Source organism: Emydura macquarii, unplaced genomic scaffold, assembly GCF_026122565.2.
Source record: "Emydura macquarii macquarii isolate MOO-44397 ecotype Brisbane River unplaced genomic scaffold, CSIRO-AGI_Emac_v2 contig_2768, whole genome shotgun sequence".
Taxonomy (NCBI): domain Eukaryota; kingdom Metazoa; phylum Chordata; order Testudines; family Chelidae; genus Emydura; species Emydura macquarii.
This window is the reverse complement of record NW_027132905.1, coordinates 37183945-37200335: the sequence shown is the minus strand read 5'-3', so window position 1 is coordinate 37200335 and position 16391 is coordinate 37183945. Positions and strand designations below refer to the sequence as shown.

At 44.7% G+C, this 16391-nt stretch overlaps 1 protein-coding gene across 6 annotated transcripts in view; it reads left to right on the top strand.

Moving 5' to 3' along the window:
- KCNAB2 (potassium voltage-gated channel subfamily A regulatory beta subunit 2) overlaps positions 1 to 16391 on the top strand; it is a 100623-nt gene that overhangs the window by 72835 nt on the left and 11397 nt on the right. For all 6 annotated transcript variants that reach the window (XM_067567091.1, XM_067567090.1, XM_067567092.1 and 3 more), the window contains 5 exons: positions 6597 to 6641; positions 8693 to 8737; positions 8828 to 8871; positions 9996 to 10082; positions 16126 to 16211. In XM_067567091.1, coding sequence (XP_067423192.1) covers positions 6597 to 6641; positions 8693 to 8737; positions 8828 to 8871; positions 9996 to 10082; positions 16126 to 16211 — 307 coding nt within the window. The remainder of the gene's footprint in view (positions 1 to 6596; positions 6642 to 8692; positions 8738 to 8827; positions 8872 to 9995; positions 10083 to 16125; positions 16212 to 16391) is intronic.

The following is a 16391-nucleotide window of genomic DNA, read 5'->3' as shown; positions in this document are numbered from 1 at the left end:
ATTTTCTCCAGTGCTTTTTGATTTGTTCAAGAGTTCTCTAAAACATATCCACCCCACCCCTAAAACTTCATGTTCTGGTGATGTCCCTTCTAATCAAAGAGAGCTAGGTGGGATTCCCTGCAAAGGCCTTTTGCCATGTCCCTTGATCTGCCAGAAGGGTCACATGGCGCCTGCTCAGTGGTGGCGAGCAAAAGTGCAGAGCAGGAATGAAATCTGGATCTCACCTGAGAGGGTGCCCATGAAGCTGGCACTCTGGTTCTTACTCTTTATTATTTAACCAGCTTTATTAAAGCAGAGACATCCTGTCCCATAAAGTTCTCCCAGGATGATAATGTCCCTTCTGCATTTCTTTGCCAGTGAAAATCCAGGCTGTTCTTTAGCTTCTGATGAAGTGCTCTTTGCAAATGGGCACACACAGGCTGTGTCTTCATTGCAAGAAAGATGTATTTTTCCATCAAGATAGCTATCTCCATGTAACATCCATTGGAAGCAAGGCATGGTAGTTTTTACTTCAGCTCATTGCATCAAGGTAAACCCGATATTGGGGGCGGGGATGGTGTGTCATAGGGTTGAACTCAACTAGCTACATCAACGTAAAAACAGTGCTTCATCTACTCTGAGACTTTACGTTCAGATAGCTATCCTGATGGACAGACACCTTCTGTTGCAGTGAAGACATAGTCATAGTTCGAGCAGACAGGGAATGTAGACAATCTACCCCCAAACCCCGCACTGCTTCAGCCAAATGACAGATTGCAGATACATTTTCCCTTGGTCCCACTGCTCTGGCTTTTCACTCGGCCAGTGGTCACATCTAATTCTCTGTTTGTGGCAAAAGAGCAATCTATGGGGGAGGATGCTCTGTTGGTCTTGTTCATCACTGCTGCAGGTTTACCCAGCCATTTATCGTTTAAGATTGAAACAAAAGTTTTGTTCACCCAAGAGAACAGACTGTTAAAGAGGTTTAAAAAGTTAGCTGGCTCAGTTGCTGCTCCAGCCTGGCAAATGCTGTGAGAAAGGGGAGCAGCTGTGCAGTGTTTGCTCCCAAACTCTGTGTGGGGACAGGACGGAGAAGGCATTGGCCTGTGTCGAAATCACTTCTGAGAGCCCCAAAATTGTTACAGCCTTTCTACATCTTGAAGGTAAACTCATGTAGTTTGATTCCTCGACATGCTGTGACTGACTCCTGGCCAGTCTCCAAAAAGCACTATGGAATCTCGCCATGCAGATAAACCCTGCTGGACGCAGGGCTGTGAGGAAACGGATTGCTGAAATGCTGAGAGGCTTTTTCCAGCATGGCAGCCAGTCAGAGGTAACAGTACCACCTTCCATCGGCACAGTGCCTTTGCACCCTCCACATCCCAAACTGTATTTTATGCGCATCGTTTCATCCACCACTGGAACATACCACCTTCTGGGGTGGAACATGCCAGCAATTCAGTAGCACACAGGAACATCACACACCATGTTAGGACAGGAACTGAAGAAGTTTCTATAACCAAATGCAACTGCAGAACAACTTATATTTTACTTCAAAGCCATTCACATGGATAGTAACATGATAGTTAACCCTCTCTCTTCTTCCTTAAAACCCACTTCTTCTGTGAGATCTGTGCCTTCCTTAGGCAGAGATGGGCCAGCTATTCAAAGAGAATGATGCAGTCAGCTTGTGACTCACCCCCAAACCAGCATAGATTTTCATGGCTTCGTTCATTACTTGATGAATGACCTACGCAAACGTGTTTCAGCGGATGGGTTATCCGCATGGCATTCACCACAACTATAGTACAGAGTAGCCATCATTCATAATCTGCTATTTGTCCTGTGTGATTGGCTGCTGGAGTGATATGCACCATTGGAAGTTTCCCATACCTACAGAGAGCTCCCAGGATAGCTAGGCAAACGCTTGTGGTGCGAATACGTGTGTGAATGCATGAGCTCTGCAATGTTTTCCTTTGCACAAAAATTCACAGGAAGTGAATAACAAAGATGTGAAAACCACCAAAGCAAACTCACAGGTTTCATTTGCACATACATGTGCAAATTGTTTGAAGCATTCGCCCAACTCTCTTTTCCCATTATATTTGACTGACTTATAACTTGAATTCTGCAGACTGAAACCTTTCAAATGAGTTTTTTAAAAGGGACATGTATGTTTACAGTGTTGTGTAATCAGTATTTAAAGTTCTGCTATTTAAATGAACTGCAATCCAAGCACTTTCAGACTCTTCAGTTTCTAAATATTTGAAAATGGGTCTTAGAGGCAGGTGCTTCCATATTTTTAGGGGAAATGTCTATTCTTTACCAGGAGTGCAGTAGTAAGTGCTTACTTATCATGTTTGCAATGATTTCTTTCCCTCAGTTATTCAAGAGGAGAGGTCAGCTACAGTCATGAAGATTGGTTTAAACATTAGAGAGTGGACGTAATTAAATCATTCCACTTTCCTGCCCTCATTTTCTGAAGTCATTCTGTGTTTGTTAAAACACTGTTTTCCACTCAGCCTTTATCAGTGGAGGTGAGATCCCTTTCGACCCCGCTCTTCCATGTCAACCTATGGAGGATGGTCCGTTGCTGACATGATGGAGCATTTGTCATCAAATTTATAGTACATAGAGTGAAATTACCTGAACTATTAGCCTCTCCCTACTATGTTATGGGGCAAATTACAAGTCAACAACCTGAGAATAAACTTCTTTAAAGCGACAGCTTCCCCACAATCCCTGCATCCTGTTTCTGACATGGTGTTGAGCCGTGCCGGGGAGAAATAGGAGAAAGCAGGCTTTAATGCACACTTCAGAGTCCTGGCTACTAGAGGTGGAAACGGCCCTTTAGACTATCCATTCCATCTCTCAGGGGAACATGTCAGACAGAACGTTCTCTAGGCTGGACCTAACACTAGCTTTAAATCACACACGTGACAGGCTTTTCTTAACACCGAGCGGTAATTAGAGCTGGTTGAAGTGTGTACAGATTTCAGTGTGAAATAGCAGAAAGGCTGCGTAAGAGGCCCTAAAGTGAGGAGAGGAAAGATAGTCCAGTGGCTAAGGATCTGGCCTGGCATATGGGAGACCGGAGTGCAATTCCTGCTCCACCAGAGACCTCCTGTGTTGCCTTGGGCAGGTCACTTCATCTGGCTGTGCCTTAGTCACTACCTCACCTGGATGCTGTGCCTCTCAGATGCTACAGTCATGGGGGCCATAGCTGCTCAACCTGCGTTTTCCACTGGCCCATCTCGCAGTCTGTGAATGAGTATATTTTATTTCTCTTTGTTTCAGGGTGTTTGAGGCACTTATCCCTGACTCCAGGTGCTTTGACAGTGCCGAAACAGACACAATCAGATAAAAATCTCAAATCCCAGTTCTTCTTCAGAGAATGAGCTTCTTCCACCCCTGTTGCCTAGATAAAGAGCCTGGGGAAGTCTGGACTGATAAATGGGGGCACCTGTGCAGAGGATCTGGAGATTTGGATGGCAGAGGTTTTTAAGGGATTAGGATTATACAAATTGCTATGAAATGGTGCTTGAGCAGCTATAACTATTCTCAGAGATACTGTCTTTTACCAGCACCTTATAGGTGTGTATAGTGCCCAGGAAAAACAAGGTTCTGCTGTGAACCAGAAAGGAGTGCATGGCTAACAATAGATTTGGAGAGGCAATCAATACATCACAAGCAACAGAGCCCGTCTCAATTGTTAGAAAAATGTCACAGCCTGATGCTGATGGGAAATAGAAATAGAAAAGGTAGGCGCCATGAGGCACTGAGTGTTTGTTCCTGCTCTCACTAGGTTTCCGTGGCATTTGCTTGCATATTACTAGCAGGTGGTCTGAATCCCTCTGTGGGTAACTGGGCCTGGTTTTTAGACAAGCTAGCAATTCTTTGCCTTTGTATGTGATATCCAAGAGGTCAGACTGTGAGTAGCAGGGGAGGGGGATGTTGAGCAGCCCCCACCCCTTTCACATCTAAAAATATTTTCTTCACCAGTTTGTATTAGAGGAAAAAATTAATACAAAAAAGGAAGGAGGGGGAGTATTTGCTCTGCGGTGTCTAAGGGGAGTGATGGGTGATCAGTACAGGGGTTAGATGAGTGAAAATGAGAAAGGAAGCAATTTGTCAGTAATAATGTGCTGAGGCACTTTTGTATTTTTATGTCTGATTTTGTTAACAAGTGCTTTTTAAGTGAGGTGAAACTTGGGATACACAAGACAAATCGGACTCCTGGATGGGGTACAGTCATGTGGGAAGGCTGAGCCCCACTGCCCTAGCAATTACTGAACTGAGCTCATGCACGAGTCCTGTGCGTCACTCGGCTCCCACATCAGCCCTAGGGAGCACCTGGGCGAGTTTCACCCAGAATGATTAAAACTTGCTAGGAAGCAAAAACCAACAAACACCCCTACAGGCTGGTTTGAATTAACTCACTGACCTACAGCCAGATCCCAAGAGTCTTGCTCCAACTCCTGTTGAACTGAAGGGTCTTAGAATCAAGTCCTTAGGTGTTCTCAAAGAGCAGCCTCCCCCTAATTCTCCTGGGGCAGAAAAGCTCCATCTGGAAGTCCGCGACCCCTCTGAGATTAACAGGGGCTTGCTCCTGTTTTAGTTCAGGTGGCTGGAAGGTTTTGAGACTGTTGCGCTCTGTTTTTTGGTTGGCTGAGCACAGCTTGTTCTGTCCTCGTGTCTTACTGATTTGGTTACACTGCCAGGTACCGCACTTCCTGACTAGCCCAGCTTCTCTTCCGTGCCATCAGGAGCAGAGCTGGGCAGTTATTTTAACTCTGCTCTAAAAACTATCAAGAAGTAAATTACAGCCAGAAGTTCAAAAAATATGTTACAGAACAGGTAGGCTGCACTCTCTGCCCTTTTGTCACCCTATAACCACAAAGGAGTCCTATAATTTTTTGGTTCCCTACAAATATAGATTCTAGCATCTACTTCTTTAAAAGCCCTTTGTGACACTAACTCACTTGCAATGTTCCTTTATGGGAAAAGGCAGCACGTTGTAAGGAACGTTTGTATGTTGGTGACTGTGCGAAGGGGCTGCATTAGGAAAAGAAGGAGATGGGTTGAGCAGCAGTCAGGGGGAACTGATTTTATTGATTTTTTTCTCAACTTTTCCAACAGCTAGAATCCACGGCACTGTGCTACAGCTAACCCATGTAAGCACAGTGACTTTTTCCTTTCACTTTTTTCCTTTTTCATTAAACTTTCCGCTCCTCTTTACATCAATTTGTGCCTGGGTTCAGCTGAAATATTGTCAGTTCTTCAGGGCAGCAGCGTGTCTGCCTGTGGTCCGTACAGCACCTAGCACAGTGGGGCCTGATCTTATGTCCTGTTGCAGTCCAAGCAATAACCAGGAAGAAGCTGTGGCGGGGGCTGAGTGATGAGAATGTAGCTGGCAGCAAAGCGAAGGGCCGGTGCCAGATACTCGTAGGCAGAAATTGCAATAGTTTCAGCTCTGTTGAAAATGCAGACAGGCAGGGAGCAGCTTTCTCTCCTGCAGGCTTTGTCTGAGGGCATTACAAAGAATGAAGAGTAAAGCGTGATGGGCAGTTAACGTACATGAAGGCAGGCATGGTCAGAGTAGTATGCAAAATACCATTGAGAACCCCTGTCCTATAGCTCTTAGGGGGCGTCTTTTGGTGATTAACTAAAGTTGGGAGCATTTGTGCAAGAGTCTCAACATGCCTTGTGCTGTGTGTCTAACACTTTCAGTAATCCTAATTAATTCACTGCCGCTTGGGTTTAATCTGTGGTGTGGAATGTTTTCTTGATGGTACAGAATGAAGGCCCTTATAGTCTGACCTGTTCAACATCTCCTGTCTGGTGTTAGATGCTTACACAACACAGAACAAATCTGATGAAGCATCACACACATCTCTGTGTTTAAGTTAATGACTAAGGGTCTGATTTTCCTGTCTGTGACTGTGTCTGGAAATGATGGAGGCTCCCGAATAAGAGGATTCTTGAATAATTGCATGTTAAAAATTAAATTGCCCAGGAATACAATATGCCTAAAATGGCCAGGAGTGAAGACCCGTCAGTCACTTTGACTTTTCCCATCAGTGTGTGTCTGGGCACGTCCCACAGTCCAAGCACAGATGTTAGCATAGTTCAGTTGATAGCGTCCTCGCCTCTGGCTGCATTGGAACTTGGGCTCCTCCCAGTGCTAGCGCTGTAGTGCCAAATAAGAACAAGCAACACAATTAATCCCAATGTGATGATCAAGCCCATGTGTTTATTTAGGAAGGAGGAAATTACATTTGCCTGTGATCAAGATATTTTTATCTTTGCCCCTGACAAATGCCAACAAAATTCAAGCTGTCACTTCATTCTGTACTGCAGTGTAAATGGCCTGCAGGATTCCTCCTTGTTCAGAGAGCCCGATAATACTCTTCAGAGTGGGTGGTGGATGGGGCAGCATCTTTAGCCTCAAATTGTCTTGTTCTCCTTAGCTCCTTAGTAACATTTTAACACCAGGGATTTGAATTACATGGGTTAACTCCATATACAGCTAATTTTCATGATTGAAGTGGTTTTGACCTAATTTCTATAGCAGTCTGATGAAATCATCATTTGTGTTTGTTTCTCTCTTGTTGCAGGGCTGAAGTTGTGTTGGGAAATATTATTAAGAAGAAAGGTTGGAGGTAATTTTATTCTTCTTTGGGTCAAGTGCCACTTTAGACCCACAGTGCTTCATTTTTATGCAGTTGGCAGTTTCCTTGGTAACAGCTGTGTTTGATGGGATAGGGAGAAGGAAATTAAAGGTAGGTAGCAAGGTGAAGAGTCAAATCACTGTCCTGGGATCTACAGGAAGTCTTGCATCAGTGAGCACTAAATTTGGGGCACAGAGACTGATGTCCCCTCTCTGGTCCCTAGCAGTGATCCCTCCAGAGCCGGGAAAGGAGCAGGGCAGGATAAGGGAGTGATCTTTTATTGCTGCTGCCTGCTCTGGGCTTGTTCCTGTGATGGGAGATAGAGTTTCTGTCTTCTAGATTATTGTACTGGCGTGAAATAATAACCCTGTTCTTCATTGCTGGTGTTTGGGCTTCTGATAGCTCTGGTGCCCAAGGTGTATGCCAGATTCAAGCAAGACAAAGGTCTCTTAAACTGTGTTTCTCCAGGTAAAGCTCCATTCCTTTTTCTCATGAAGATGGCCAGGGCTCTTCAGTCCATTACAGCCTGTCACCTCTGCCCTGTCCTGGCTGGGTCAAGGCAGAGTGGAGTTTCTTCAGGGAGGTGTTTGACATTTATTTCAAATTGTAAACGCCACAAGGAAGAGTCATTTGAAATACCAAATCGCTGCAGTTATGCATGAATCATTAATCATAGCAGGACTGTCCGTCTGTATTTCCTTCCCTCCAGAATGCCACAATTATCATCCCAGCCAGTGTTTATCAGATACATTCTTCCCACTCAATTATTTATACTTGTCATCTTGTTCCTCCAAAATTGTTTCTTTGCATTAATTACCATGTGACTACACTCTCCGTAATTAAAGGTAATTGACTTATTAGCAAATCCCATGAGGAGCTCTTCTGTCAGCTCTCAGAAGCAAACTCTGGCACCCCATGTGCCTAGTCATCATCTCCTTTTTCCAATGCCAAGGTTTTGAGCAGATTGAGTCCATGTCGCCTGAGTAGTTTTATATACCCTCTTATACCTCTGTCTCCATGGACATCCATGGCCTGCCCTCTTCCATAAAGAAGAATTTTAGGCAGCCATTCTAGCAACATGGCTAAACCATTGTAGTTGGAGCCTTTTTGATGATTGTAGTCACACACTGCACTTTTAACAAATGATGACATCTGTAGAAGACTAATCTGTCTAGCCTTGTTATGCCTAGGATGTGGCGCAAACACCTCATTTCAAATGTTGGCAACTTTTGCTCTGGATCCTTTGCCAGTACTCAGGTTTCACAGCCATATAGTGATGTGGGCACAATTATCTTCTATATAGTCTGGTTTTAGCGGTCATGGACACTGATCTAAGAGTCCAAACATTTTTATTCAGACTCGCGAATAATGCCTTTTCATTAAACAGCCGTCTGAGTGAAACAACTACTGTGGTCCTGGTGCCTACTCAAGACTATGTTCACAGAAGTTGGAGCTGGTAGCAGTTTCTCCTGATAGTCACTGTGCAATAGCCTGCTGGGTGGCACTGAAGCAAAGTGACTTTGGAAGACAGGGCCAGACCCAAAGCTGGGACTTTTAGAAGTGCCTCAGTGATTTTCAGTGGGACTTGTGCTGCTAAACACTGATCAGCACTCTTGACAATCCCACCCTAAAGACCTTAAGCCCATGATCATTTACAGTGAGGTATGTCCTAGAGAGGACACCCCCCGATCTGTGCTGGTCACGGTTTCTGTTCAAACAGCCGAGCATATCACTGAGGCCTGGGTCTAACCTTACTTAGCTGAGGTAAATCAGGAGTAACTCCACTGCAAAGCCAATAGACTTCTTCAGGGTGTGTTCCAGCATCCCTCAGAGCAGTGCTGGGGTCTAAGCTACGTGTGTAACATGGACCGGTGAGTTGGGAAGTGACGTGGGTATTTTTGTAACTAGAAGCGGCCAGCTTGCCGCACCTTGGGGTGATAAGTGTTGGGCTGGTTATCTAGAAGAGCAGGGAGGGCAAAAGGGATTGTGTGAACGTCCGCTTTGCACAGTTCATGCAGTGACTCTTTCTGTTCTCTTTACAGACGCTCTAGCCTGGTCATAACAACCAAAATCTTCTGGGGAGGAAAGTAGGTAACACTGGCTAGTTTGACCAACAGTAGTAATTGTCTTAGTTGCACTGCACTGCACACTGTTAACCTGGATCTGTTGTTTTTCAGAGCAGAGACTGAGAGGGGACTGTCCAGAAAACACATCATAGAAGGTGAGAGCGAGCACGTGTGCTTTAATCCTGTTTATGATCCTGATCCTTCAAGGCACCTAAGCACATGCCTATATTTAAGCATGAGTAGCCCAGCTAAACTCAACGAAACCACTCACATGCTTAATCTTAGGTGTTTGCTTATGTACATTGCTGGATCGAGGCCTGTGTGCTGCTGCTTTATGTTAAGGTGGGACATCAGTAACATAGCAGCTCATGTTTGGTCACTGAAAACAGTACAAGCCTAGAAACAGGAGTTCAGGACAGAACTAACAGGAGAAGGAAGGTGCTCAAGGCTCCTGGAGTCTGAGGGAACGGGGATCCTGGGAAATTCCTGTTAGGAGACGGAACAAAACCACTGTTTCGAGTGTGTGCTCTTTGACAGGGCTCTAGCTGAGTCTATCCCTTGGGCTGCATCCACAGCTGCTTCGCCATGCCCTACCCATGGTCACACACCTTCTGCCCAGGAAGGTGGGGGGGGGGAGGCTCTGTCCTCCCAAGGTGGCTGTTAGTGGCACTGCAGCGTGCCTTTCAGATGCAAACAGTTGAAACAATGACCTCGTGGCTTAGAAGCAGGCGTGGGGAAGGGGAGCACCATGTGCTGGTAGCGGCTGTTTATAACTGCATGTTCCCCTGAGAGTCAGTATAAGTGTAATTCCAATTGTCTGGCAATGGGCCCCGATGTGGCAGAGGTTGGATATGTTGTAGTGTCACCATAGCTGCAACTTTCCCCTGAGACTTTGTTCATTCTCTTTCTGACTAGCGCCACCAAACAGGAAGTGTGGGGGGTGGCTGGCGGTTTGAAGGCTTGAGTTGGGACTGCCCTTCCCGATGTAGCAGCACAGAGCCAGGGCTGACCATGAAGCATGTGGCATGACACAGCCCTCTAGCACAGATGTGGGTCTAAATGCTCTGGGACAGCCTCTAAGCAAAGCTCTGAGCCCTGCGCCTCGGGATGCCATCCCAAGACTGTTAGTGCAGCTCTTCCTTCCACTGCCCAGCTGGAGGCCGAAGGAGCCTGGTTTTGCAAAGTGCTGTGAGGTTCTTGGAGAGGTAGTGCTAAAGAATTTGGGTGCTCCGTGGGGAAACATGCTTGATGGCCCTTGTATTTGTTTGCTCATCGCCAGGTCTGAAGGCTTCTTTGGAACGGCTACAGTTGGAGTATGTGGATGTCGTGTTCGCTAACAGGCCAGATCCCAACACACCCATGGAAGGTAGGTTCTACAGCCAGCTTCACACAGCGCTCGCTCCAAGTTCCTGTTCCAGTTCTGGGGTAATGGTTAGCAGGCGACAGACTGTCAGATCGATGGATTAGCAACGGTCTCACCAATCTCGTCCAGAAGTAGGGTGCAACTTCTAACCTGTGTAGTGTTGATGAATAGGAGCACTGGCTATGGGCTGCCAAATAGCCTTTAGGTTAGGTATCACTGTAGTAAAAACAACAGAGAAAGTGCTGGTAAAAGCACCAAAAGACATTCTGGGGAAAATTTTCAAAACCTTCCAAACTGTACCCATAAAAATGGTCATGCACACATATAATTGCACATGCAGAACCCATGTAGCCCAGAACCCATGTAGCCCCAGAACCTCTGTCCCCCACCAAAGTCTAATAGAGGGGCACCAGCCAAAGGGATTCTCGGAGAACGTTTGCCTTTCTCAATGTCATGGGGAAACTCTCTTATGCTTAGGCTTCCCAGGCCTGAATGTGATGCTGTCCTTGTCCCTTTGGGGCTTGTGCTGCAGACTGAACTGGGATTCTTGGAAATACATGCTTCTCTCTGTGTTATGATCTCCCTTTTTGTTCTGTTTGTACAGCACCTAGCACAACAGAGCCCTGGTCCATGACTAGGGCTCCTAAGTTCTGTGATATACAAATAATAAATAGAATTACTATTATTATAATTTTCTCAAGCTGCTGTGCTAGCAGATTGTATCATCTTGACAGATGCAACAGATCTAACTTTTCTCATTTCGTGTCCTGTCCCATTTCTGGATTACATACTCACCCATTCGAAGAAGGAACGGTTAATTCCTTGTTAATTTAACATCTTATTAGTCAAACCAGGTCTGAGTTTTGTTTCATTGCATTTTATTTTTTGATATTTTGAGTGTTTTAATCATGATTTTGGTGACAGAATTTTAGTTGCAGTGTGTGTTCTAATTGTTTCACGTGTTAGCTTGTTCAGCATATGTAAACACACGAACCAAAAATCTTTTGCAACATCAGTTCCCTGCTATTCCCCTGTGAAGGGGGCTTCTCAGGATATGCTCTGCTTCTGGAACAGCCTGTTTTAATGGTGCTTTGATGGGGGGGTTAGTCGTCTTCCAGCCCCATACCCATTTGTCATGCCGTTCACTGTAATATGCCAGCAGTTGTAAACTCTGGTCTCTTTAAATCTTTCTTTTATCACCAGGGGACCCATTTAGTTCTTCCAAGTCAAGAACATTCATCATAGAAGGTACATCGTACCCGCAGTCCGAATATTGACTTCCGTGTCCAAACAGCATTTTATGGGACAGACTCTGTATTTTTATTTACACTATTTCGTTTCCCCAACAACGAACTTTTCCATAAAATGCACAAAGGAAAACAAACAAAAAATAAACCCCACTTGCCTTTGAGAACATCTTGCAAGTAAAAAGAAAAAAGCAAAATAGTTATTAGTTTCTCCCTTCCCTCAATTCATGTCATTTCATTCTTTTGTTCCTTTCCTTTGTTCAATGCATGACATGCCATTTTCTGCTATGCTTGTCTGGATGACAGCAGATCCCCTCAGTTTGAAATTCTGCATTAAAGCCTAATTTGTTGGTTCATTAAATAACATGATACCTGTTCCTAATATGCTTGTGATGTTGGAGGAGAGCAATTCAAGGATCAGGGTGAACAAATCAGTAGTCCAGGAGAATGAGCAGGTTGTGATGCTCCTCACCCAGAGGTTTTAAAGACCACAAGACTGTCCGCTTTAAAGCCCAGGGTGTCGGTTGAGTGCTGATGAGTTTACATTAGCATCAGAAAATACAGTTGTCTGGTAAGTGAATGAATTGGCTATCAAAGTCATCATTTCAGTAACTGACTAGACTGTGTTATGCTGATTTCTTCACCTCTTTTAATGCGCCTGGTCTTGCATAAGGAACGTGGTTGGATATTTTTTGTTTTGGTTTGGTTTTTTTATGAGTATTGCTAGGGTTGGGCAAAATTCTGTGCACCTGGGCTCCCTGTGGTGGCAAATTATTGACCAAAGACTACATTAAAAAATAGGGCAGAGTTTTCAGCCCTGTTCGGAGTCAGATTCCGACTAGAGGTGCATCCCTTTACCAGCAATAGGTTGGGACGAAACAGCTAATAGACTGGCATGGATATATAACCAGCCAACCAACTTTTCACAGCTCCAGCTATGAATATGTACAATAGGTACAGAACATTGTCTTTTTACTCCTATTGATTATTGAACTGAACGCTTCTTGCAGCACATTTTTAATATGGTTATTCAAGCATTAGTGTCTAGAACTTGGGAAGACAAGTCTCCAATCTCCATGCTAATGGGATTTTTTAAATTAAGGGGGCAAGTAGAATGCAATTAATGACCAAACGTAACACAGGCTGTATGAGCCTACGGAGCCTGGTCCTGTGACCTAAGAAATGCCCATTTTGCCCGGCTCTAATAGGCATTGCTCTTTCTGCTTATGATGGGCTACTCTTCCTCCTTCTAGCAGTTTGTGATCTTGTGCAAGATATACTTCAGACCTGCCAGATTTTATTTCTGTGAGAAACTTCAGTTTGCACAAGCCCAGCGCTTGGCTAAACTGTCACACTGTGTCAGTGCATGTGATGGACATGTTAAGCCTGGTGTGACTTTTTCTTTTTGCTTCTCTCCTTGGCATGAGTTTATGCCTTGGCTTCAGAATCAGCCTGCATGGTTCAGACTTGGCTGGAGAGCCTGAACAGGGATTCCCGACAGTGTTTCTAAAAAAGAAAAGAAAAGAAAGTGACAGAATGGGGCAGCAGCAGTTTGTTGGACAAGTAGAAGTCAAGCAATAAATTCCCATGTTAACTGGCAGATTTAGCTTACATTAAACCAAAAACAGAGGTGTCTGAGAGTTTGTGACTCAGAGAAATAAAACCGGAGGTGAGGGTTGCTAATGCAGTTCCGTAAATGTGCATAGCGGGTTAGACTGTAAGCTCTATGGGGCAGAGATATCATCTTCTGTTTGCCAAAGTTCAGACGAGACAAAGGAGGATTGTGGAGAAGGGAGAGCAAAGGCAAAAGATAAGATTGGGATTGTTTGCATTTGTTACTCTGCATCTTGGTGTGTGTTTGTGTGTGTATGTGTTTTCTTTAAGTTACAAGCTGTGGTTGTTAAATACTCCTGGCCTGGGGCAGCTGCAAAGACTGGGTGAAATCCTGATTCCATTGAAGTTCATGACCAAACTCCCATTGACTTAAATAAGGTCAAGATTTCATCCCCTGTATCTTGATGTGGGAGGATTCCTCTGCCCCGATGGGGGCTCCAGCTACTTGGACTGGGTGCTGAGAGCAGGATTTGTCCCAGACAGCTAGACTGCTGCCCCGATGCCAAATGCATTCCTAGATCCAGCAGTTTACATGGCCTTTCCAGGAATGGTTTGTTTCTGGAATCTCCCTTCATGAAAGTCCAAGCTGTAAAGCTCTTGACATTTGAACTTCCCTCATTCTCCTGTTTTGTACGCCCAGAATTTCCTAACGATTCCTTCCTTGGAGCTGAAACCTTCCATGTTTGGTCCCAGCCCAGAGATGAGCTTTTTGTAGAGTGAAAAATATTCTCTCCATTTTCTGTATTTTAAGACTGTTTGCTCGCTCAGTGGCACTTCCTACAGCAGCTGTGAGGGGGCGAGAGAAACACTGAAACTAGCAAAGGGATGACTCCGCCGTTGTCTCCTAAGGGTGCTCAGTAGCGAGTTCTCTGTTCATCGGAACTTTACCCAACTAGCCCCCATGGCAAAGAATTTTAGCACAGCTTAATGAAGCCACCATCTAGGAGCTCCCCCTACTTTGTGACTTCACAAACGTAATAAGGATTGTGCTTTGTGTTCCAAGGAGACATTTGCAATGTGCAGCTTGCAGCCCCGGGGGGAAGGGGAGTGGAGACCAGGCCAGGGGACTGCTCTTTCTAACTCTGCTGCTTTCTCAAGCCTTTTCTATATGAAGGAAAATACCAGATGCTCAGCGCCAGTGTCAGCAACGGGGGCGGCTGAACCTGTGTGAACAGTGTGATTCCAAGTCTCGTCCAGGACAACGCACGTTCGCACCAGTTCAGAAACTGGGCTGGAGGCACCAGAGCAGATTATCACAGGAGCTGAGTATCTGCATCTGCCATTAGCAGCCACTGCAGCTGTAGACGCTCTGTGCCTCTGAAAATCAGGCCTTGACTGACTCAGAGCACCCAAAATCAGTAGCCGTTTAAAACATTTGGGCTAGTGTTGACTGAGGAGCCTCAGGTTTTGCATTCCCTGTCTCTTTTATGTTCCAGCATGGCCCTTTAGCATTGCACTGAGCTAGGCAAATACATAGCATAGACTGCTTCCCACCTGGAAACAGACAGAAGACAGGGAGTTATATTTTTATTTTTATACATTTGTGTATATATATATATATATATATATACACACACACACCTCTTTTGTCAGAGAGAGTGTCTGTGTATAATCAGATTGAATTATATAACAGGTTTATTTTTCAAACCGTTAATGGATTGTTTTTAGAAACACTTGTTCACAGCCTTTCCTTTATACCGCAACATTTGCAACCAACCTTGCAAGCAATGTATTATTATTAGCTGCCTTTCCCTGCTGGATCCATTACATCCATTCAGCACCTTTGGAAAGTGCTGGGACGGCCCACCAGGCATCACTGTGGCAACCCTCAAAAGAGAAAAATCTGGATATTAATTATTTTTAGATGCAATAATAACCATGGGGCCAAACTAACTTAATGGGTTCCTACAATCAGCTTCAGTATTAAATTCTGTCTTTTATAAAGACACAAAGCAGTCATCTGTTTTTCACAGCTAATAGGGATTTTCTAATGATGAATTTTTCTTATTAGTAATAATCTCTAAAGTTCCCAGCAGCTAAGCTTTAAGGGCAAAGCTGGAGATGAGGTTGTTTGGTTTTTTTTTAACTCTCATTAACATCCAACAATCCCAGCTCCTCCTGCATTCCTGGTTCTTTGACACCTTTGATTCCAGATGCTCAGGGGCTCATCTCTCCCTGCACACAGAGTTCTGAATGGACTTTGGAGTTTGGTTCAGAAATCTCAGTGTAACAGAACAGTGATGCCCAGAAGCAAAATTGGAAGGTGCTAGGAACTGCATAAACACTCTGCTGTTTCCAGATCCCTCTCCCAAACTACTCACCACACACAAGAAGTCTAGCCCTGCTCACCCAAAGAATTGGTCTCCCAAAAACATTCCTACTGTTGTTTTTTGTTTTTTAATGTCTTCCCTCCTGTGACCGCTTTTCCATATTGGTGGATTTGATCTGGTTTTCCTCAGACTTGAAGACTGGGTTTTCCCATCTAAAACAGTTTTTTGTAGCATCTTGAAGATATTGGGTTTTTCCCTACACGTGGATGCTATATATCCTGTGGCTCCTGTCCATCCGCACCTCCCATCTAACAGGAGAGCATGAACATCCGTGAAGTTGGACAGTGTTTTCCATGACGCTGTACTGCATTTCACCTGTTTGATTGTGACCTCATTACGTTTCTTTGGTCCATTGCAAATGGTTATTTTCCTCTAAGCTAATCATATTGGTCCTCCAAAAAACAACTAACTAAACAAAACTCAACATTTGCAGCATCATAATTCACATCCATCTGTTTCTTCTCACCCTCATTTCAGCATAAGTGGCCATAAAAATGTCACTTTCCATTCTAATCTCTGGCAGTTGTTGGTTTGTTTGTTTATTTTTGCATTTGGTTATTTTCTACAGATTTGGACAAGTAATAAATATGGGAAAATAATTTCAAGAGCAATCTGTCTTCTGGGCTGGGTTTTTGGTTTGTTTTTTTGGAGGGGGCTTTTTTGTTTGTTTGTTAATTTCCTTGTAAAACTCCTGTCTCCAAGTTTGAAGTCTGGAAGTACACTGCTTGCAAGATGTCTGTGCAGTCCAAGCCCCCCTTTCCTTTTGGTGTCCTAGCCTTTATTTTACTGAATAGCCTCCGATTCGCTCCTGGCTCTAATGTGGCTCCCTCCTTGCCTTCCCTTCCTTTTCCACAGAGACAGTGAGAGCAATGACCCACGTTATCAACCAGGGAATGGCCATGTACTGGGGAACATCGCGCTGGAGCTCCATGGAGATCATGGTACTGTGTGTGTGTGTGTGTGTGTGTGTGTGCTCCCATTGCTGACATGCAAGCCCTGGGAGGCATGCCGTAAATAAATGATCTGTGTGCTGGTGAAGCTTGCTGCTGATGCTGAGCAGAGGCCAAGCAGACGGCAGTCGCCAGCGCGAAGTGCCTCTCTGTGGTGTTCGGGGGACAGCG